This window comes from Bos indicus, chromosome 21 (assembly GCF_029378745.1).
Source record: "Bos indicus isolate NIAB-ARS_2022 breed Sahiwal x Tharparkar chromosome 21, NIAB-ARS_B.indTharparkar_mat_pri_1.0, whole genome shotgun sequence".
Lineage (NCBI taxonomy): Eukaryota > Metazoa > Chordata > Mammalia > Artiodactyla > Bovidae > Bos > Bos indicus.
In genome coordinates this window covers 25,215,452-25,239,227 of record NC_091780.1, presented here as the reverse complement: position 1 = coordinate 25,239,227, position 23,776 = coordinate 25,215,452, and the positions used below count along the sequence as shown (strand labels likewise).

Sequence of the window (23,776 nt, the reverse complement as noted above, 5' to 3'; positions counted from 1 at the left end):
TTGCCACGGTGGACAGCTCCGCAGACCCCTTAATGTTTTCGTTTCCAGGAATAAAAGCCCATTGTAATTCAGAACTTCAGACTGCTTTCCGTTCAGATCTCTCTCCCTCCAGCTCAGGTTTAACCCTGAGACTGAGCGGTCTGCACTGAGGCTGGGGTACATGGTCAGTCCTTTTATTACTTCTCAGCTCACTCCTCTGGGAGCATGTGTCTGTATGTGGAATTAAGGAAGAGGAGCACAGTCTTACATGACCGGTGCTATTTTCTGGGTATTGGGAACCAGGTGGTATGCTGGCTCTGCCTTGTGTGGTGCATGTGTGGGGTCTTTGGAGACCCCTGCCATAGGAACCGGGCTTCCCAGGTGGCACTAGTGGTAAAGAACCCACCTGCCAATGCAGGAGACATAAGAGACATGGGTTCGATCCCTGGGTTGGGAAGATCCCCTAGAGGAGGGCATGGCAACCCACTCCAGTATTCTTGCCTGGGAAATCTCATGGACAGAGGAGCCTGGCGGGGTACAGTCCATAGGGTTGCAAAGAGTTGGACACGACTGAAGTGACTTAACACACACACACGCACCATAGGTGCCTCTGCACTACCCTGATCCCTGACATGAGCAATGCTCTTGTGGACTGAAATTGTGCGACTCTTCTGCCCATGGGGTACACCCACAGCTTCTTTCTGCTGGAACCCCTATAACCCAGAAGGTATACCCTTGGGGTGGAGTCCTTTAAAGATGTCTCAAGTCCACCTACCTTCCCAGGCCTCCCTTTGGCTCCAGGTTAAAGTCTCACATCCTTGATCCTCACAAGGTTGAAATTCAGCTTGACCAACTGTCCTGTGCCCCTCCCTAGCCCCCAGTTGTCCACTCCAAGACAGTCCCAGCTAATTTTTGGACTTTTCTAGGCTCTCACCCATCTCTTCATGAATGTTCCCAAGCTCCACGGAACACAGCAGGTGTTTCTGAGAATGCTCAGGCTCTGCCTCCTGCCAGGAGTGGGCCAGCATTTCTGTGGTCCTGTTGGGGAAGAAGATTCTGATTTGCCCCCTGTTGACAGTCCCAGTCACTGTGAATGAGCCTCCTAGGATCTGATACATTGGGCTTGGGGGGTAGGGCAGGGCAGAAAGCACACAGTATTCTTCACTTCTCTTTCCCAATAGAGAATCCCTTTTTTAATTTCTCTGAGTCCCTTATGGAGGTGGGCTGTAACTTGTTATTCGGTCGCTAAGTCATGTCCGACTCTGTGACGCCACGGACTGCAGCACTCCAGGCTTCCTTGGCCTTCACCATCTCCCGGAGTTTGCTCAAACTCATATCTATTGAGTCCGTGATGCGATCTAACCATCTTGGGTTGTCAGTTATCGATTGCAGAAACTTTTTGCCAGCATCACCTGCTAAGATTAGAGGTATGTGTCTAGCAGCTCCTTCCGAACATGGGTTATGTGTCACTTATTGTATTTATCTTTGGGACTTTGACTGAAATTCTGTGATACCTGGGAAAGTCCATTTAATAGCATCCTGCTACTCATACTTAAAATGATTTTAAAAATGGATCCAATTTTCTTCTTTGAACCTTCTTTTCCCTGTCATGCTGTGAGTTTCATAAATAATAGTGAAATGCAGGCCTCCTTCAAAAGTGATGACCATAGTGTGGTTGAACAGGAGATTGGTGTAGCAATCATAATTTCCTATGCAAAAGGACATAAAGAGGATTCTATAGCTCATCACATAGGGAAATGCAATTTGATCAATCACCACGGTTCCTTGTACTGGATTTATTACTCTTGATTCAGTATATTTTTGATTCACATACTTTACTGGTTACAACAGAGATCAATTGTGGAGCATCTTATACTAATAGTATTCTAAAAAAACTGTGCTAAGTCAGGCTTTTTTTCATTACAGGGAAAGTTATAGAACCATTGGCCTATATTGGGTCGGATCTATTATTATGAGCATTGTTGTTTTTGTGCCAGGAAACATTGTAGGTAAGAAACTTTATCTTAAAATTCACTTTCCTTTTCTGAAACAATGGGAATAATTTTTAAATAGGGAAGCTATTTTGGTTGTGATAGAACCAAGAAATTCCAAGTTTACCAGAGAGCTGTTTTGCAGTTACTTCTTTTCCCTTCCAACTGTCCTTTTAAGAAATGCTGTTGAGCAATTTTCAAAAGTGTACACTGAACAACTAGACTAATATCAGTGATTCATGACTTCTAGAAAGATCTAGTAGGGTAAATATTGGGTTTGTCACTACATTCAGTATGAAAATATTTCTTACATCTCTTTGTATTATATATAACTCAACACACAGTGGACACATGATAAATATACTTGAAAATTAAGATTCTTGAAAGCTGATATATAAAAGTTATTTATGTGTGCCAGAAATCAGGATATTATATTAAGTCTACTTTTAAAGTACTATAAATAAGGCATACCTATTAATAAATACCTAATAGTTTTAAATTAACCTATGCTTCTGGTCTCATTTAAAATACTGTCTGGTCCATATCAGGATTTTTGATGACTTGAGATGGGGAGGGATCCTACATGTTACTTGTATGTGGATATACTTTTGACTTTTTCTTTTTCTTTCTTTTAAATAGGGAAGTATGGAACACGTATTTGCCCTGCTTTTTTCTTAAGCATACCATATACTTGTCTTCCTGTCTGGGCTGGTTTCAGAATCTATAATCAGCCATCAGAAAATTATAATTACCCCTCAAAGGTGATTTTATTAATTTAAATGTAAACCTGTTCTCAAACTCAGAGGTCACTTGTATCCACCAGCTATTGGACTGGACCAGGCCTCCAGGGACTGTAGCCTTTGGTGCAGTCGGTCAGCGTGACTGTGTTGATTCTGCAGCAGTGGTTCACACCTTATTATGGCAGCCAGAATGGTCTGCTTCTGTGTGATTAGATCTGCTTTGATTGGCTGGGCCATGCTTTTTGGAACTTTGGGTGCCACAGGTTACACTGGCTCTTCCCATTAGATTTCGCATTATTGCCCAGCGTGTGAGGTTTATCTGCGGGGTGCTAATGGCCCGGAGTTTGAGCACCTGGGCACCTCTTTCAGAGCAATCTATGCACTACTGCCCCAGAGGGAGGCTGGAGAGACACTGCTGTTCCAGGTAGCACACAGTCAGAGAGTCTGATTACCAGGAGATCCAGGCACATGGAGACTGGCTGCAGGACATCTTCTGAGATACCTCCCTTCCAGTCACAGCCATGGTGGTCAAGGTGAAACAATACTGGCCCAGCAGGTACTCTGTTAAGGTCTTCAGTTCTAAGCTAGTGACATCTTTCTAAGTTCCTCATCCTTTCATAGGTATTAGATCCTTAAGCAAAAATTGATACATGAAAATATGAGTTACTAGAGATAATCAGAACATGATTCTTCATTTTATAAAAAGACTTAACAATAGAATTCATTAAAATACATTTTAATTTACAAACACTTCATTTGTGAATGTTTGGACACATGCTATGTAAACTCAGCTTGGCACCTTGATAACTGGTGCCCCTTATACCCTTTTGAGGAATGAGGTGGTTGTTAAAAAACAAGCAGACAGTAACCATATCCTTAAGGGCTTCCCCAGTGGCTCAGTGGCAAAGACTCTGCCTACAATGCAGGAGATGTAGGTTTGATTCTTGGGCCGGGAAAATTCCTTGGAGGAGGAAATGGCAACCCACTCCAGTATTCTTGCCTGGAGAATCCCGTGGACAGAGGAGCCTAGTGGGCTACAGTCCATGGGGTCACAAAGAGTCAGACACGACTTAGTGACTAAACAACAACAAACCATAGCCTTCCTCCTTGCTTCACTGACTCTGATGGCTCCAGGCTAGCATATCTGTACTGTTCATGTTGTAAGACACACAATTAATTTTTTTAAAAAAGTGTTAAAACACAGTGATGGCCAGGGAGAAATAGGCAGTCATACAGTGCTGATACGAATACAAATTCAGAGTCACTCTGCAAAGCCACTTGGCAATGTTATCAACATTAGGAAATTTAACTTTTTAACCTTAGTAATTTTACTTTGAGGCTTTGAGGGATGTATCCTAAGAAAATCATCAGAGATTCTGTCAAAGATTTATGTACAAAGTTGCTCATCATTGCATTAAGTATAAACAGTGAAAATGCTTAAACATCCAACAATGGCACTACCATATGTTAGTAAATTTTAGAAAAACTTTTAACAATGTGGTTAAGCACTTATAGGTAGTGAGAGGCAAAAAACAAATGCAAAGCTGTTTATACATTAAGTCCTAACTTTGTGAAAAAATAAATGTAGATTATGTATTATACTTACACATGTATTATATATATATATATATGCACACACACATAAAACTATGTATTTGTGACTGGAAGTGTTAATAATAGTATGTCAGGTTACTGGTTTAAAGATGAGTATATTTTACACTTATGATCATAAAAATGCTATTTAAAAAAATATGGCCTCATAGAGCCAGAAGGGCCCTTCAAGATCACTAGGCCCCAATCTCCTCATTTCACTGATGAGGAACTGAGATTTGGGGAGAGGAATTATTTTCCTAAATTACCTTTTTAGTGGTTTTGAGTCTTGGAAATTCTCTTATCACGGTATCTTTGTTTCAGTAGATCTCAGATTATTCTTTGGCACCTCATCAGTTACCAACTCTATTTTAGGTCATTCAAGAGGTCCAAGCAAAAGACCTGCTGAGAAGACCTTTTGATTTAATTTTGGTTTTATGTCTCCTTCTGGCGACTGGATTTTGCGTGTTTAGAGGCTTGGTAAGCATAAGGGACCACAATAACAAAAAAAACCTTTTTAATCAGATTTTCCACGGCACTAACAAAACATACTTCCTATTAGAGCCTAGTGGAGAAGAAAATGACAACCTAGTCCAGTATTCTTGCCTGGGAAATCCCATGGACAGAGGAGCCTGGAGGGCTACAGTCCATGGGGTTGCAAAACTGTCAGACACGACTGAGCAACTAAACAACAAATTAGAGCCTAGAGGCCTGGACCTGCTTCCTGCTACCCTCCTACCCTCACCCCAAACCTCTCCTCCCAAAGGGTGGTCCCTTCTGGGCTGTTTCATGCCATCTTCTTGAGGTCCTCAGATCAAGCTCTCCACCAATTAATCTTTAAGACTCCTGAAAAATTAGCCATTCCTCTCATTCTTTTCATTTGCTTGATGTTTCTGATTGAAATCTGTTAAGGGTGGTGACTTAAGACTCTAATCAAGCTGGCACAGAGCATCCATGTGTTCTCAGGAGCAGGGAGATGGGATTGAGGACAGGGTATCAGAGTGAACTGTCAGACTCCTGGCTGTTTCCTAGCTGTGTGGTCTCGGAAACATCACTTAACCTCTCTGATCCTCAGTTTCTTCCTCTATAAAATAAGAGAACCTACCTTAGAGTATTGCTTGAAGATTAAATGATAAGACACATCAGACACTTGCAGAGGACCTTATACCTAAAAAGTACTCAGTAAGTGACTGCTCTAATTTTATTAATCAAGGGTCCTTCAGAGTATCCGTTTCATGGTTTATCCTCAGTAGCAATAAATTTGAGCAGCCAGAATTATATGGTGAATTATACTCAGCTGCAATGACAATTACTGTTTAAGCCTGATGGCATTGAACAGCAGTTGGGGGGCAGAATGGTAAATGTAAGCTGATGCAGCTGATTCATTGTTTGGGGTCCTTGGGCTGTAAGGGGCCTGTACGACTGGTAGGTCAGGGTGAGTAGTCCTCAGCGCTGTCTCCCTCTGTGGATCGTCAAAAACTTCCTGGAACAGAGTCAGCTGGTAGGAGTGGCCTGGGGAAAGGATGTAAAGGAGAAAGCAGGGCAGAGGCTTTGCTCAGACCAGAGCACTGATACCATATCTGGTTGGTTGCTGTAATTCCTCAAGTCAAAAGAAGAAAAAACAGCAACAATAAAAATGAGCTGCAACTCTCCATGCCCCTGTGCACACGAGAAAAACATGGGTAAAGTGTGTACCCTTGGAAGATGGGGCTTTAAGGTTGGGATCCATTTTAATCAACTCCGCCACTGACGTGTTCACATGTGTTACTTAGGTGGGACAACATTTATGGCTAAGGACACCAGGAGTGGTGCCTCAGGGAGGTAAGTTAGAGAGGACTCAGCATAGTTAAGATGAATCTGGTATAGAAATGTACTATTCTTCCTGCAGGGACTACTTGGCTAGTTATTCCCGGGAAAAGGGAAGCTGATGATTTAAAGCAAGTTGTGCTTTGGTTAGCCAAACCTAGATGTTTAAACTGAACACGAGAAAGATCCCCAGGTACAGAGAATGAGTTTCCATTTCCTTCTCCACTGTTATCCGCTACTTGATCTCTTTGATCTGTATTTATTTTCTCTCCCTTTTACTGATGAGCTTCTGAAGTAGCTTTTGTTATGTAGAAAGCAGCTTGTGACTAAACTTGGCACATTTAGCCTTATCAGCAAACCTAAGGACCAGATGTGACCGTCTCTTATAATGAACTCATTTTTGTTCTTAGATTGCCTTGGATTGCCCAGCTGAGCTCTGCCGATTATATACGCAATTTCAGGAGCCATACCTAAAGGATCCTGCTGCTTATCCTAAAATCCAGGTCAGGTGGTTGTGAAGCCTAAGGTTTTTCTAAAACTAATTTTCTTTAAGAATAGGAAAATGTGATACCATGTAGGAAAGAGGAGTTAACATTTTCTCAGCTGAAAGTGTTAATTGTGTGTGTGTGTGTGTGCTTTTCATTAGGCTAACTGCCATTTACTGATGGCATTATTTCTCTGTTCTGTGCAGATGCTGGCGTATCTGTTCTATTCCGTCCCTTACTTTGTGATTGCACTTTATGGCTTGGTGGTTCCTGGATGCTTCTGGATGCCCGATATAACCCTGATACATGCTGGAGGTCTAGCTCAGGTACTGAGAATTTGCTGTTTACTGGAGAGTTGGCTGTCATTGTTGGGCATCTAAAAAAAAATACCTCTGCCCTGTGTGTTAGAGAAGGAAATAGTTATTAGATATGTCGACCTCTTTGCTTGACAGTTCTTTAGAAGATGTTTCTGCATAATTTAAATCTCAAAATTAACTATCTGGTAGGTGCGCCATCCAGTCATACAGATGAGGAAACTGAGCAAGCAGGATTAAATGATTTGTCCAAGGTCACGTACCCAGCAAGTGGCACTGCCATTTTCTACTGCTGTTTCACAGTCTCTGAGCACCACAGTTACTAAAAGAACTGAGAGCTGTTATCTTTAAGATGTCTGTCTGAATTTAAGGTTTCGGAAGTCCACTATTTTATCCTACACAGGACCAGGAAACTGGTTTTTAACAAAGTTCAGCTCCTGGACAACAGGGCCTGTCATTCCACTCCTCCCTTCTGCTACTCAGCCAGGCCTCTGGCCTAGAGTAGGTGTTCAGTGAACACTCACTTCATGGAACTGGAAGTGAAATTATTGACGGAAGCATCATACAAAGCATAGTTTTATAAGATAACCTATTAAACCAACTGATGTTAGAAACAAGGAAGAAAATTACTTTTTTTCCTACTATAAATAAAAAAACCAGGCTTCCCAGGTGGCGCTAGTGGTAAGGAACCTGCTTGCCAGTGCAGGAGGTATAGGAGATGCTGGTTTGATCTCTGGATTGGGAATATCCCCTGGAGGAGGGCATGGCAAACCACTCCAGTATTCTTTGCCTGGAGAATCCCATGGACAGAGGAGCCTGGAGGGCTACAGTCCATTGGGTTGCAGAGTTGGACATTACTGAAGGAACTTGGCATGAATGCATAAATAAAAAAACCCCAGATGAACTCATCTTTTAGATTCATTATCTTTGTCTTGCTCTTGTCAAGCAGGCCTAATAATGAGGTTTATCTGGAAGCTCTCAGCATATACGGTTAATGATATCCATGGTATAATAATTCTGCTGGCAAAAAGACACACTGGAATTTACAGAGTTTAAAAATGGTAATGGCATTTATAGGTTAATACATTGGGCTCAATCTTTCCAATCTAATGTGCTCCTTAATTACAGAATTACAGCTTAAATAGGTTGATGCAGTATCCAGTCATGGTTCCTGTCTTTTCCTTGGAGGACACAAGGAAAGAGAACTAGTATTTGCCCTCCTTGCAGACCTCTGAATTACTCTATTTCTCAGGCCTTGGTTTTTGGGTCTTTATTTCCATATCTTTTAATACGCACTATAAGGTGATGGCTTTCACATTTCTATCTTTAGCTCAGACTGTTTTGATTCCTGTATTTAATTCTTGAGTCTCTGACATCTCAGATTTATGTCTAAGATAGGACTCCTGATCCTGCCCACCACTTTTCTTCCACTTCCCCCATCTCTGTAAATAGTCTTTTGTGGCATCTAGCAGCTCAGGTTAAACACTTGAAGTAATTCTTCACACTTCCCACTCCTTCATCCTCTATCTGTAGCCCATTACTAGGTCTAGTTAGTTCCTCGGAGAAGGCAATGGCACCCCATTCCAGTACTCTTGCCTGGAAAATCCCATGGACGGAGGAGCCTGCTGGGCTGCAGTCCATGGGGTCGCTAAGAGTTGGACATGACTGAGCGACTTCACTTTCACTTCTCACTTTCATGCATTGGAGAAGGAAATGGCAACCCACTCCAGCGTTCTTGCCTGGAGAATCCCAGGGACGGGGGAGCCTGGTGGGCTGCCGTCTATGGGGTCGCACAGAGTCGGACACGACTGAAGTGACTTAGCAGCACCAGCAGCAGTTAGTTCCCACTCCAGAGTAATTCTCAAACCCACGTTTTTTCCTTTTGGCCATGCAGCATGTGGGGTCTTAGTTCCCCAATCAGGGATCAAACCTGTGCTCCCTGCATTGGAAGCACAGAGTCTTAACCATAGACTTTGACTTCTAGGGAAGTCTACAAATCTGCCTTTTTTTTTTTTTTAACAGCTCCCTTGTAGTCTGGGCTCTCATTACCTTGCTTCATTTAAGGCAAGCCACACTAAGTGGTCTACTCACCTACTTATGCAAAGGCAGGTTGTGTGCTCTGCTGGAGGAGCAACTACTCAAGTTTTATTTATGCTTGTGCAAAGATCAGGTGCGATGTTTTCAAAAGTCAGGCCTGGCACGGACCCAGCTGCAAAAGAAGCTGATAAATGTGGTCTCCCTGTGTGCTTCAGAGGAAGAAACTGTGTGCTGAACACAAAGCATTGTCTCGGCAAATTTTTTTTTTTTTTTTAAAGCCTCACTTAAAGATAAGCAAGTGGAACTCAGGCTAGTTGTTTACTTGCCTAAGGTCACAACATTACTAAGTGGCAGAGGAGGAATTCAGAATCCCATGTGGCCCCAGAGCCCATATTCTTCCCCACTGTGCTGTCCCTCTCCTCTTGCAAACAGTGAATTAAGCTCCAGTGTCCTACAGCATAGAGTAGAGCTTTGTACATGGCATGGACGAGGCAGAGGACCTGCTGGGAGTAGAAGGCAGTGACACCTAAGCCCTGGGCTTTGTGGGCTGAATAGATTTGAAAAGACTGACGAAGCCTTTAAATGCTGGAGCGTGCAGCAGTTAGAGGGCACAGAGGGCCTCCCCCAGCTCTTACTGGTCCCTTGATTAGATTGTTCAGGGTGTAGCATCTACTCACTGCCTGTGTGCTTTGCCTGCCCAGGCTGGCTTCCTCTGCATGCTGTGTCCCCTGGTCTGCCCCACACCAGGCCCTGATGCAGGAACACTGAGTGTCACCAGCCAGGAGGCTGGTAGGAGTGAGGCCAAGTCCTGGACCTGGTGAGGTCTCAGGAGACTACCAGAGAACTAGGCAGGAAGCCTCGGCCAAGGCCTAGTCATGCATGGGGTCAGCAGTCAGGAGGCTTAGGATGGACAGAACTTGGGGTGAACAGGTGCTTCAATCTGTAACAGTTAAGACCAGCCCCACACTGTACCTGCTAGCTAGACTGAACTAGCAGACATGCACCTGGGACCCTAGCACGTGGTGCTGGTGGTTTAGTCACTAAGTCATGTCCGAGTCATTGTGAGCCCATGGACTATAGCCCACCAGGTTCCTCTGTCCATGGATTTCCCAGGCAAGAATACTGGAGTGGGTTGCCATTCTCTTCTCCAGGGGATCTTTCTGACCCAGGGATCAAACCCAGGTCTCCTGCACTGCAGGCATATTCTTTACCGACTGAGCCACCAGGGAAGCCCAACTCTAGCAGAAGTCCTGGGAAAGGCAGTGTGGAGCACAGAGCAAATGGCAGCGGCAGTGGTGGTTTCAGCCATACACCAGGCCTTGCAGAAATCTTTGGGCTCATCCCTCACCAACGGATTTGTAAAGGTAGCCTGAGGCTGTGGACTGGATCCTGTAGGTGTCAGAAGGATGTTTCTCCCAACCAGCAGAACAGGGATAGCCTGAGAATCATGTGTCTGACATACCCGTAGCTCCTAGCTGGGCTGTAACATCTACCTATTCAGAGCATTTGGCCTCAGGAAGAAAGACCTAGAAATCACACTGCAACAAGACAGTGCAGACAACGAGAATGCTGAATTACCATTGTGTGATTTGTTTTCTGCTTGGCAAATACTTGTTTATGAAATGAATTCTCATTGTGAGAGGGCATTTGGCACTCTTCATAGAAGCACTCTCCATAGGCTTGACTGGCACCCCTAGCTTGCAAAAACTACCACTCCTGATTTAGAAGCTTTATGGATTCATGATCCCACTGCGTTTATAAAAATCTGCTTTTACTGGAAGATCTAGTGAACTCCCAAGAACCTGTGACTTAAGAAAAAAATCTTTGAAAAGCTTCTAGGTCAGTACAAGTCAACAGAAGACATGGCTAGTAGTTATGAGGGCCCTCGTTTCAGACCATTTAGGAATCTGCCAAGCCTGCTGCCTTCAGAAATCAGATAAATCAAGAGCTGAAGTAAAATACAGTAAAACCAGGACACATTTGGCACCAAAGAATCCCACTGGGGACTTATTCATAACCCAAGTCTCTTTCCATGTAAAATTAAAGTTTCAAGTCTAATATGAAAAGTATTGAGTTGGCCAAAAAGTTCGCTTGGGTTTTCCTTTAAGATATTTTGGAAACCCAATGAACTTTATTACAGGCTGCTTAGATCTACTCATTAGCAATCTCTATCAGTGGAAGAATTTTTTTCTTCTAAAATATCACTGAAAAGATGTAGTTAATATGGTTAAGAACGTGAGCTCTGGAAGCAGACTGGTTCAGCTCTCGGTCTGTCACTGATTAGTTCAGTGACCTTGGTTACTTAACCTCTTTGTTTCCTCTTCTGTTAAGTAATAGTACCTTCCTCATGGAGTTGCTGCAAGGATTACTTACATGAAGTAATCTCTGCAGAGGGTGTAGAGCAGTGCCTAGCACATCAAAAGCTGTGGGCCTCTCTGTTGCATTCATTAATGCTGTTGTTAGAAGATCCCCAGTGAAAGTTTCGAGAAATGCCTTGTGTTTCTCAGAAGATATGTGATCTGTAGCTCTGTATGTTGTGTATAGTTACATAAACATCAGAGAAACTGGAAGCAGCTGTGGGACATATTCACAGTGGGTGTGGCTGGGAGCCTGCCGTGCCATTCAGCAAGCAGGCCGCAGCCATAGAGGCAATGCATGACCCTTCCCACTGGGTTCAGACTCCCTCGCCCCCCATCTATTCAGGTGCCACGTACTGTCTCACAAAAGGGTCTGGAGGCTTATCTGTGGGTAACTTGGTTGTCCAGAGTCGACTAGACTGGGAGGCAAATTCGTGAAGTTTTTTTTCTTTATGGAAACCTTTAAGAAACATCTGAGACTAAAGGTTTAGAAAGAATATGAGTAATTGGCATACTAATTACAAATCTCATTTTAATCATTAGCTTCTGATGTTAATTCACCTCTAAACATCTTCATTTAGTTTTAAAACTAGAGTTTGGGTTTATTGTCTTTATAAGCTTCTCATCTTTTGGTGGAGACACAGTCTTGGCATTGTCAAAAGACCAGCAAGGGAATCTAAAAACAATGCGCCTGGGTTTTCAACCAAGTAGGGTGCCAGCTCATGAACAAGCGTTTCAGCTGGGTTTTGTGTCTGTCTGTGGAAGAACTCCATGTGCTTGGCACTGTCCTAAGCACCTGACAAGAGATCAAGCCATTGAACCTGTATAACAATCCTATGAGGCGGGCTCCATTATTACCTTGCTTTTCAGGCAAGGAGCCAGAAGTAGTTACATACCTAACACAAGGTCACACTGTTGGTTTTGGGTGGAATTGGGATTTGAAGCTTTCAGTCTGTTTCCAGATTCAGTGTTCTTAACCCAAGACCCCAAGACTATGGTGTTCAGAAAACCCTAAGAAACAGTAACATGGTTCTCGATTAGCTACCGTATCAGCCAAATAGCCTGGCTGTTGTCCCCACGTTCACATTGGTTTTTGCCTACATTTACACAGACACACAAAACTCAGTTCTCTTTTCTGGAACTAAGATTGGGATTTTTATTCAAATTCTTTCCAGGCTGTCTCTGTAAGAAAACAAGAGCTATTAAAATTAAGCACCCCCCCTTTTTTTTTGCCTTTATTGCCTCATTTTCCATCCCAACCATTCATTCTTTAAAAATCATAATCTCTTAAGGTAAAAAATGATTAGAATGAAGTTTAGGGAAAATGATGAGGTGCTCAAACTCACATCACTGAATTCTGGAGGAATTTCTGGGACCCGTAACTTGTACCTGTGATCCTGGCCATGAGTCAGTTCAGTAGCAATAACGTCACTGGGGTCACCAGATGCTAGCAGGATGCTCGGTTGAGCTCTCCAGGCCCTGTTCTAAGGAGGTCTTGTGTGCTGGTGGGAACATCACCAGGAAGCTCAGTGCAGCCCCTTCTCAGCTGTGTACTTAGAAGGGAACCCTTCTCAAGTGAGACTGAGGGTCTTTTGAAACTTCAGCATCCCGGAAACCAGACACCATATACTTTGGGAGGAAGCTGTGGTTGGGTTGCTCACTCAGGTATAGGTGAGGCCACTCTAAATACCCCGTCAGAACTATGAGCAGTACCAGAAACTGCAGAAGACCGGCCTCAGGCCTTCTCTCTCAATTACATACCTCTTTTAACTAGAAATGCAATCATCTTGGGCTTTCCTGGTGGCTTAGATGGTAAAGGATCTGCCTACAGGAGACCTGGGTTCCATCACCTCTGCCCCTTATTCAATGATTCTGAAGCAAAAGGCTTACTAAAATATGTATAAAAATAGAGTAATGCCTTATAGAAGCTTTTTGTATTTTGACAGTCACAAGACCATTACTATTGAACATTTATTGAGCTCTAACAATGTGAGAGGTGCCACACAAAAATTCAGACACAGTACCTGCCCGATGGGCTTACAGTCTAAAGGACATGATCATTTTTTAATGTTCCCATGAGTTTGCTGTTTGTGAAAATGAGGTATTAACTGCACTGGTCAGTGCAGGAAAAGAGCCTATGATATTAGACTTTTTAAGCAGGTTCCCTATTCAAGTAGGCATGACTATTCATATTATTCTCTTAAACTGTGGTTTGCATTTCCCCAAATTTTATTTCTGAGACATATGTAAGTCTGAAAAGATAGATACCAAATGCACATTTCTGAAAATCAGGGGTCAAATCTGGAACCTAGTCCAGAAGAAAAGTCTGGTTATATATTCAGAAAAATATTTTTATTCAAAATTGGCCCTGGGGAAAAAAAATAGTGACGGGGGGGCCAAGATCCTGTTGGGGGTTCTTAGAATGTCCACAAGAGCAGGTCCTCAGGGCAGCCTCTCAAAGGCCCTTAACTCTTTCGTAAGCATTCGGTGGGTTGTGTTTGGGCATTGGCCCTGGGGGTGGTGTGTTTGAGGATAAAGCCCTCTCAGTGGCTCACAGATCACCGGGCAGATGATTCCTGCCTTGGCACTGCCCTTTGTCCTTGGCAACACACCACTCACGCTAATTTAATGCCTATCTCCAGAGAAGAACAAGACTACCAGACACCCCCAGGATGTATCAGGAATTTTGTAAAAATGTAACCTGTTAAAATGCCCGTTGCTGATACCATCCGTATACATACTGCTTTATAAAAACTTGTCCTTTTCTTGTCATAAAGTCAAGTGCGAAGTAACATTTTTGTTCTGTTAACCACTTGGCAGGATAAACTGATTTTATATGGAAGGAAATGTAAGATAACTTATACGTGTTTAAAGCAAGTTATTTCATTTTCATTCTCATGATTTCTGTCATCTTTTGTCTCTTTGCTCTGATCCTGATAAACTAATAAGTCACCACTCACTACATTCAAATTCCCAATCCTTTATTCATGTATATCTTGAGTTTCAGTTATGATATGAAACAGACTCCAGGGCTGCATTTTGTAATGATACAAGGATCCTGAGGAAATACTTTCACAGAAGCCTTTTTCTAATACAATTTTCACCTGTGCTTATGAAAAGTATTAAAAAAGGCCAACTGGCACGTTCTGGAATGTATGTTCTGAGCAGGTATCTAAATACAAGTGGGAAGTGCTTGCCTTTCTGTTTTGTAAATTCAGCTTATGCCGACAAGCTGGACGTCTCAATAATTTGATGTGAAAAAGTTGCCTGTGTGTACATTTGCCATTTTATAAAACAGCGAACAAATCCATACCCCCACTTTATCTTACAAAACAACCCTTAGTATTTTTTAAGTTGCATGAAAAACAAATATACAAGTAAAAAAACAAGCAAAATGCATAATGAAGGGCTTTGAGCTCTTGCTCCAAGGAGTAGGTGAAAGAATTGATATAAATGAAGCTGAGGTTTTCAGAGCTTCTCTTTAAATAGCTATGCTAAAAATATTTCAGCTGTCTAATCTCTGTACTTGCTTCATTTTTACTAGAACACATTGTGTGAGCCGCAGCTGAGTTCCTATATAGGATATCTCCAGAATGCAAATCAGAACAAGGCAGATTTTATTCAGATTTTTCTTTTGTAAATTGAGCCACTACTGTTGGGTATGGGGTTGGGCCGGGTGGGCACTAGATGAGTTAAAAATCAGTTAGCCTGATAAAGACATGCTAAAGAAGGCTTACTTTATTTGAATGGTTATATCAAGACTGACCCCAAGTTCAATGAGATATTGAGGATTCTGGATTGTTTGAAAATCTGGTTTTGAGGGCACAGGAGCGTGGTCTGAATGGACCATTAGGAATGCATTTGAACACAGAATTTATGCTTACCTCACCCCCCCCCCCCCTTTTTTTTTAACATGACAGGCTCAGTTTTCTCACATCGGTGCTTCTCTTCATGCTAGAACTGCTTATGTCTACAGAGTCCCTGAAGAAGCGAAAATCATTTTTTTAGCCTTAAACATAGCATATGGAGTTCTTCCCCAGCTCCTGGCCTATCGCTGTATCTACAGACCCGAATTCTTCATAAAAACAAAGGCAGATGAAAAAGTTGAATGAAAACATTGTTTTATGTTCTTTCTCTCCAGATGACTGACTTTTGCTATCTTGGTACCCATATCTGGCCCCATTCCACTCTCTTCTTGCACAGGAACATTTGCGAATACATCAGTTCTTGCTCTATACTCTGTATCGTAGGAATTATGTGGGTAAATCTTTTTTTGAAGGAAAGTTGAAGTTATTCAGAAAGTCTGTTTAAAGAAATACATTTCAGGGTATTTGTGAATAAACAACCACCTATCTCAATATTCTGTTTGTATATATTAAGTATAAGTGTGAAAAATTACAATTTAGCTTCTATAATAATGAACATGAAAAGGAAACTATTCGAAAGTGAAAATGGCCTATGCATATTAAAAATTTCAAACTAGCAAATACAGATTGGAGGAATATTTTTGCATATAAGATGTATATGCTTTATGATCAACCTCAATATAAAGGACAAATTATCAGAACATTTAAAAATGTTGTTTGAAAAGTGTTTTCCCAAGGAAAGTGAACTATTCACTGGGGTTTCAAAAACTGCTTTCACTGAAATTTTTTATTGCGTCTAAACAGTTAAGAAGGGATCTATAACTTTATTATTACCTTTATTTTACTGGTGACTGGAAATATTTCTATTGTGTTTCTGTGTATATTTTTAATAAATTATTTTTGGCCTTTTATGAAGACAAATCTTATTAAATTTGAAACATTTTGTGTATTTTCTTTTTCAAAAAAGTTCTGTGGTCTTTAGCTTTTTTGTTTTAAAAATCTGTCAGTTATACGTTCCAATTTGAAATGTCATCTACATTCTCCTTATGTTTTAGTGTGAGCGATGAAGAGGACTTTTGATGAATTAATTAAATTTCCTTGATTTTAAATTAAAATATTCAAAATTAAAAAGTACCTTGTAAGGACAAAGAACTGGATTGGCATTCCTACTGTCTTTTAAATGAACTGTTCATCATGTGGAAGCGTGAGTCGAGTATAATAGAGGAAAATCAGTATTTGCTAAATTAGAGAAACAAACCCAAAACATAGCCGCCTCCTCAGTGCCCAGGAGTGGTAAGTGGATCTGTACTCTTATGCCCTCAGGTGCCATCATCACCACTCCCATCATCACCAGCATCATCACTAATGGCCCTACGCTTTCAGAGCTACTCACATTTTTTCCTTCATGCTATTTACTAGCTCGTCACCAAAATAAGAAAACCTAAAAGAAAATGGTGTCCAGATCAGTGCATGGATAATGTCCAGTGTGAATTTAGGGGTCCACTGAACTGGTAAGTAACACAGATATGCAAGCAGTCATATAGCCAGTTCCTCTCCCTACCCCCCAGTGTTTAAAAAAAAAAAAAAAAAAAAAACACAAGTCCTAAAACCCAGAGTGTTTAAAAAAAGAAAAGAAAAAGCCTCACCTGCACTTGATTCTCTTATCAGCTTGCTGTTAACAATTTTTGCTTTAATATATGAATTACATTAATACCTCACATTACATATATGAAGCCAAATTACACTAACTTAGTTGTTTACAACCTCAACTCTTACTCCCAGTACACATTCCAATAAATTTATTCTGTAAAAACAATACATTTTTTTGTTTTTGATTTTTTTTTTACAGTAAACTTTTCAACTACAAACCTCGAATACGCGAAAGATGTTCCAAGGACAAGCATAACAGGATTGATAAAACCCAAACTGACTAAATGTGTTCTCACAATATAAGTTGGCATAAAAATAAATAAAATTTTCTATTATCACAATTGCAACAATAATGTACACATAATAATGGTTTGTGGATGAGTATTAACTATTCTAATTCTAGTTCCAAAAGAAAACAACAGATCGTTTAAAAGTCTATATTTAAAAGTCAATGCTTTGTCTTACTTCCCATAGGGCTACTGCTGAGTCCAGCTTTAAAATGTAAAGTATCCAGCTTGAGTGATTAGCTCAAATTGTATTGGCATTGGGAGAAAATAAATCATTGCCTTTATCTTGGAGTAACACAAAAGACTCACTTAACTTCACATATAGAAACTGAGTTTGTGTACGTAACAACATGAGTTTTGAGAAGTATAAGTTGTCAACTAGCTATTTCTAATACGGAAAAGGTATATTACAATATGATTCAACTTTACACATGGCCTCAAAACTGAAGGACAATTTTAAGTTCACCTTCAATATGCCAACATTATGTATCTAGGAATTGGTTCCTGGGTTCTGTCACAGAGAAGAAATCCCTTAAGCATTATGTTGAGTGGTCCTTTAAAAAAAAATGCTAATTTATATTTAACTGAGTGTTTGGTGATGGTGGAGTAAAAGGCAGAAGAGTGATGAACATAACTGCCTTGATAAAGGATCCTAGACTTGTATGAGCTTGTGCAAAAATCTTGATAATCCTTAGTGGTTAAGGGCAACTTCATGCAACCAAATAACATGAAATTAAGTCAATAACCTTAAAAAAGGCTAAAATGTCTTTTTTTCCCCCAAACACATCAGAGAGGAATGTGAATAATGTACATACAAACTGGGATTCTGTCAATGACAACAAGGACTATGTGTTGGTTCATATCAAATCCAAGAATATTGGACAACCAAACGTATAACCTTCTTGTGGTTTTCTTAGTATGCAGCATTCATTATGGTAGTTAGGTCTGGAAAAAAACACAAAGAAAACAAGCCTTTAGATGATTTTGGATATTAACAATATAAGCTACCCACATCTTTATACTATATACCTGGATTTTTTGAGATTCCAATCTGCACTGCAGCATTAACAATACTTATCAAGAATAGTCTCTGAGGGTTTGCTTTATACTATCAGTGCAAAAACCTAAAGGAAAAACTAGGGCATTTTAGTGTAAACTTTGTCTATTGTCTGGCAGGACACAGTGAAGAAGCGTGCACTCTGTAAAACTCTAGGATAATGCATTGCTGGGATACATAAAGTTAAGGGGAAAACGGAGATAATCCATCTTTGTGAGGATTCTGGTATCACAAAGAAAGGTAAATTTCTTAAAATTTTAAAAGTATTTGCAGAATTGCAAATTATTCTGTATAATATTTATAATTTAATTACTTGTGACAGTATGGCTCAATGAAATACAAGAGTTAATAATATTAAGTCAAGATATACAAAGAGAAAGGAAGCCTAGATTTTTGTAAAGTTTAGATTGCTTCCATTTGACAAAGATAAAATACTTCCATTTCCTAAAAGGATTGCGTTTTAGTTTGGGTCCCACTTTTAATTGTGTCAGGTTACATTTCCCCACCGGGATGCTATTTTTGTTTTCTTCATCATTAACCCAAATACATTAACCCCCTTAGTACTGCTCTTGTGGTATAAATTAAAGAGGGAATTCAGGCCCCCAATACTTTTTCTGAAAACAGCCTCCTTCAGCTCTACACTTCACTAAGTGAATGAACTTGTTTGTAGGATGCATGTCATCATTCATGGGTATGGTTTTCACTTATGTAGCTGAACTCTACCCTGCACCATATATAATATACAGCTAATTCCAGAACCTTCAAAGAGGAAAGTTTCTAAACCTACTATCCCCTCAAGATAGCAGAAATACATTTCTTAGTCTTCTTTGTTCTTACCAAAATGAGAAAGCCAATCTTAAAAAAAAAAAAAAAAACACATTACATTTAAAATCTATGAACTTGCAAGATACAGTGCCTGGTGACTCCTCGTTATTTATTAACAAAGAAAAGCGCTAGAAATAAGATCATACTCACAGGCTTTAGAGGATTTTCCTCCCTTGTGAAGGAGGAAAACACCCATTAAAACAACGAGAAATTGTTAATCAACCAAAGAAACTTCTTTAACAATGTCTTTTTATTAATATTAATGTGAAAGGCAATACATTCTATGTTTACATCAGTAGAAAACTCATAGTAACAACTACTCAGTCCATGTTGAAGAATATTTTTAAAACACATGGTCTGATGGTAGTCTCAGAGTAGTATTAGTGCCCCCAGCAAAGTGAGAGTGGTAGCAGAATGTAACTATAACTTTAAGGACATGCTTTTTGGGTGGAAGTACTATTAAATGGGTGCTTATATTAATAGAGTCAAATTACAAATTAATTTTTAACTTCTCATACCATAATCACTCTATCTGCATATGAAAAAAATACCCTGCTCATTCACACTGGTGGATATTCTGAACAGTGTTCTGCAGATCTACTCCACATAAACAGCTAGAACTTGTGCCTTTATGCACTGGCTGCCATGCTCAGCGCCACACCAGTTTCATACTGCACAATGGCTGGCTAATCCACTGGATTCTCTCTTGAGGCATTTCAATGTGAGGTACACTAACAGGCTGAAGGATACCCGAACACAGTAAGCAGAAGTTACAGGCTGGAGAAGTGATAGGGTCTTTTTATGGAGCACCAATTTTTCTTGGAAGTATGGCAGATAAACTATGGTTACTCAGACTTGGGTATTTGGCATTTTGTCAAAAATAAATGAAACGAGCCTATTACTTCATGGAAAATGACTGATAGTATTCATTGCCAATGATAAAATTTGGGCTTTTGAGTGAAGATTAGGATTCTAGAAAACTTAAATCCTCTCTAAAAAAGCTTCCCAAAATGTAAAGTTTTTTTTTTTTTTTAGGGGACAAGATAGTGATATTTAAAATGTGATTAAAAAGATTTCATAGTGAAATATTTGGAAAACTTAAGTAACTCAGGGAACAAATATTTTCCAAATGTGAAAAGAGATTCATAGTGCCAGATGGTCCAATGGATTTTAACCAGACAGAATATAAGAGGTTCAGATTCGACACTGCAACTAACCTCCAAGAAATGACCACTTACAGAATTGGTGTAATATCAAAGAATACACACAATGACCTGAATAGACTATTAAAATATTCCTATCTCCATCTTCAACTACATGTCTATGGAAGACTACATTTTCTTCTTATATTTCAACCAAAATAACATATCACAACAGTCTGAATATAGAAGCAGATTTGACAATATGGCCTGAGAGTTTCTATTAGAGCAGACATTAAAGATATGCATTTTTTTTTAATGTAAAAAAGTGTATAATTTTTCTCAAGAACTTTTTTTTTGGGAAGATATTTATTTTTCACAAAAATGTGTTATTTTGTTAAGTAATGGGTTTACTATTAAAGTAAATAAATATCCTTAAAATTTTATTTTTAATTCTAATTAAGTAAATATCAATAGCTATAACAAAAACTCTTTGTCTAAGAGTAGTAAAGGGGTCCTGAGACCAAAAACCTTGATAAACCACTGGCTTGGCATAAATGAGAGTGAATGGTGAAAAGTGAGGCTAAAGTGAGGCTAAAAAGATAAACTAAGGTGAGAGTGATAAGGCCATTTTATGCAGAAATCAGGAGATGGGCCTGATGTGGAGGGCACCAGCAGCACCAGATTGTAGGAAGAACAACAGGTCCCGAGCCAGAATAAATGTATGAATACTGGTTAGTGGCGACAGTGAACCCTCCGGCTGTCCGCCCCACATTTATTCTGTCCTTTGCTCCTCCCCACAACTATGTGACATCCTTGTGATTTGGGGACTTGACTCCAGTGTCAGGGATGGGCAGAACCTGACTGGTCTAAGCCAGTTATCTCCTTGTTGTCAGTGTTTGGTTCAGGGTAGGGCAGCTTTCTGACATGGATCTCAGTGATACCTGCCTCCTTAAATTCATACCCTTGTGTAACACCCTACCTTTTAGAGTAGGCTAGATCTTGTGACATTTGTCTAATGAACTGAATGAGGCAAAAGTGATGGGATATTGTGTCTGAGATCAGAGAACAAAAGGTTGACTTCCATGTTGCTTCCACCCTCTCTCTTGCTAATGAAGCCAGCTGCCATGCTGAAGCCACCTTATGGACTCATGTGGCAGGAAACCAAGGGAGGCCTTTGGCCAACAGTCAGTGAAGCACTGAAGCCCTTGATCTAATAACTATGAGTGACCAAATCCTGCCAACAACTTCCTGAAAGGAAGGTCCTTCCAAAAGGACCAAGCCCCAAGCCAAGCCTCAACTCAAAAATGATTTGAGCTCCTGCTAATACATTAATTGCAGCTTTGGAAAGATGTGGAGATAGAGGTATCAACAAGTTACATCTATTTTGGTTCCTGACCCATAGAAAATGCTATTTTAAGCCACTGAGTCTTAAGAGTTATTTGTTCACGACAAGAGGTATTAACACAGCAGGTGTATTATCCGCATGGTGTCCTGGCCACAAAGTCACCTCCACTTCGGTGACTTAAGAAGGGAGCTCTACTTGCTCTGCAGCCTGCCCCTTTCTGCTAGTGCTTCTGCTAGAGGAGTGAGGATGAAGGCAGAGCACCCAGACATAAAGGGAGTCTTGGAATTCTATGGGCTCCTTGTAAGAACCTCTTCTTCCTTCACCAATATATGTAACTTCCATCCCACCCTATGCCCTGAGACAATAATCCTTTTGGGGGCTCCTCTGGCTCAGACAGTAAAGAATCTGCTTGCAATGCAGGAGACTCAGGTTCAAGGAGACTCAGGTTCAATCCCTGGGTCAGGAAGATCCCCCGGAGAAGGAAATGGCTCCCACTCCAATACCACCCTCTGCCCCGAGCGATCAATCCTTCTTCCTGACACAAGATGGGCTCCAGAGCATCTATCACATCCTGGACTCTCATCCCTGACACTTTGTTGTGTTCATTTACAACCTCATCTCTTAAATGCCAGCCTCCCCCCTGCTCCCCAATTCCTTAGTCTCTTCCACTGGGTCCCTTGGATATTACAGTCAGTTCAGTTCAGTTGCTCAGTTGTGTCTGATTCTTTATGCTGATGGACTGCAGCATGCCAGGCTTCCCTGTCATCACCCTCTCCCAGAGCTTGCTCAAACTCATGTCCTTTGAGTTGGTGATGCCATCCAACCATCTTATCCTCTGTCATCTCCTTCTTCTCCTGCCTTTAATCTTTCCCAGAATCAGGGTCTTTCCACTCAGTTCTTTGCATCAGGTGGCCAAAGTACTGGAGTTTCAGCTTCAGCATCAGTGCTTCTAGTTAATATTCAGGACTGATTTCCTTTAGGATTGACTGGTTTGCTCTCCTTGCAGTCCAAGCAACTCTCAAGAGTCTTCTCCAACACCACAGTTCAAAAGCATCAATTCTTCAGCGCTCAGCTTTCTTTATAGTCCCAACTCACACATCCATACATGACTACCAGAAAAACCTTAGCTTTGACGAGATGGATCATTTTTGGCAAAGTAATGTCTCTGCTTTTTAATATGCTGTCTAGATTTGCCATAGCTTTTCTTCCAAGGAATGTCTTTTATTTCATGGCTGCAGTCACCATCTGCAGTGATTTTGGAGCCCAGAAAAATAAAAGTCTCTCACTGTTTCCCCATCTATTTGCCATGAAGTGATGGGACCAGATGCCACGATCTTAGTTTTCTGAATGTTGAGTTTTAAACCAGCTTTTTCACTCTCCTCTTTCACTTTCATCAAGAGGCTCTTTACTACTTCTTCGCTTTCTGCCATAAGGGTGCTGTCATCTGCATATCTGAGGTTATTGATATTTCTCCCAGAAATCTTGATTCCAGCTTGTGCTTCATCCAGCCCAGCATTTTTCATGATGTACTCTGCATATAAATTAAATAAGCAGGGTGACAATATATAGCCTTTACGTACTCCTTTCCCTATTTGGAACCAGTCTGTTCTTCCATTTCAGTTCCAACCGTTGCTTCTGGACCTGCATAATTTCTCAGGAGGCAAGTAAGGTCGTCTAGTATTCTCATCTCTTGAAGAATTTTCCACACTTTGTTGTGATCCACACAGTCAAAGCCTTCGGCACAGTCAATAAACCAGAAGTAGATGCTTTTCTGGAACTCTCTTGCTTTTTTGATGATCCAACGAATGTTGGCAATTTGATCTCTGGTTCCTCTGCCTCTTCTAAAACCAGCTTGAACATCTGGAATCTCACAGTTTATGTACTGTTGAAGCCTGGCTTGGAGAATTTTGAATACTTTGCTAGTGTGTGAGATGAGTGCAATTGTGCAGTAGTTTGAACATTCTTTGGCATTGCCTTCTTTTGGGATTGGAATGAAAATTGACTGTTTCCAGTCCTGTGGCCACTGCTGAGTTTTCCAGATTTGCTGACATATTGAGTGCAGCACTTTCACAGCATCATCTTTTTGGATTTGAAATAGCTCAACTGGAATTCCATCACCTCCACTAGCTTTGTTTGTAATTATGCTTCCTAAGGCCCACTTGACTTCGAATTCCAGGATGTCTGGCTCTAGGTGAGTGAACATACTGTTGTGGTTATCTGGGTCATGAAGATCTTTTTTGTATAGTTCTTTTGTGTATTCTTGCCATCTCTTCTTAATATGTTCTGCTTCTGTTAGTTCCATACC

At 40.8% G+C, this 23,776-nt stretch overlaps 2 protein-coding genes across 7 annotated transcripts in view; one reads left to right on the top strand and one right to left on the bottom strand.

The window, feature by feature from the left end:
* Positions 1-23,776, top strand: part of TM6SF1 (transmembrane 6 superfamily member 1) — a 55,589-nt gene that overhangs the window by 13,652 nt on the left and 18,161 nt on the right. For 2 of the 6 annotated variants that reach the window (XM_019983276.2, XM_070775230.1), the window contains 6 exons: positions 1,906-1,988; positions 2,610-2,731; positions 4,676-4,780; positions 6,517-6,609; positions 6,798-6,917; positions 15,220-16,103. In XM_019983276.2, coding sequence (XP_019838835.1) covers positions 1,906-1,988; positions 2,610-2,731; positions 4,676-4,780; positions 6,517-6,609; positions 6,798-6,917; positions 15,220-15,411 — 715 coding nt within the window. In that variant the 3' untranslated portion in view covers positions 15,412-16,103. Of the gene's footprint in view, positions 1-1,905; positions 1,989-2,609; positions 2,732-2,757; positions 3,244-4,675; positions 4,781-6,516; positions 6,610-6,797; positions 6,918-15,219; positions 16,104-16,584; positions 16,677-17,014; positions 17,157-23,776 lie in introns of those variants that run through there. The other 4 variants (XM_019983277.2, XM_019983280.2, XM_070775232.1 and 1 more) reach the window with 4 other exon arrangements.
* HDGFL3 (HDGF like 3) overlaps positions 16,950-23,776 on the bottom strand; it is a 76,182-nt gene continuing 69,355 nt past the window's right edge. The window contains exon 6 of the mRNA XM_019983281.2: positions 16,950-18,047. Within this exon, the coding sequence (XP_019838840.1) occupies positions 18,042-18,047 (6 nt within the window). The 3' untranslated portion in view covers positions 16,950-18,041. The remainder of the gene's footprint in view (positions 18,048-23,776) is intronic.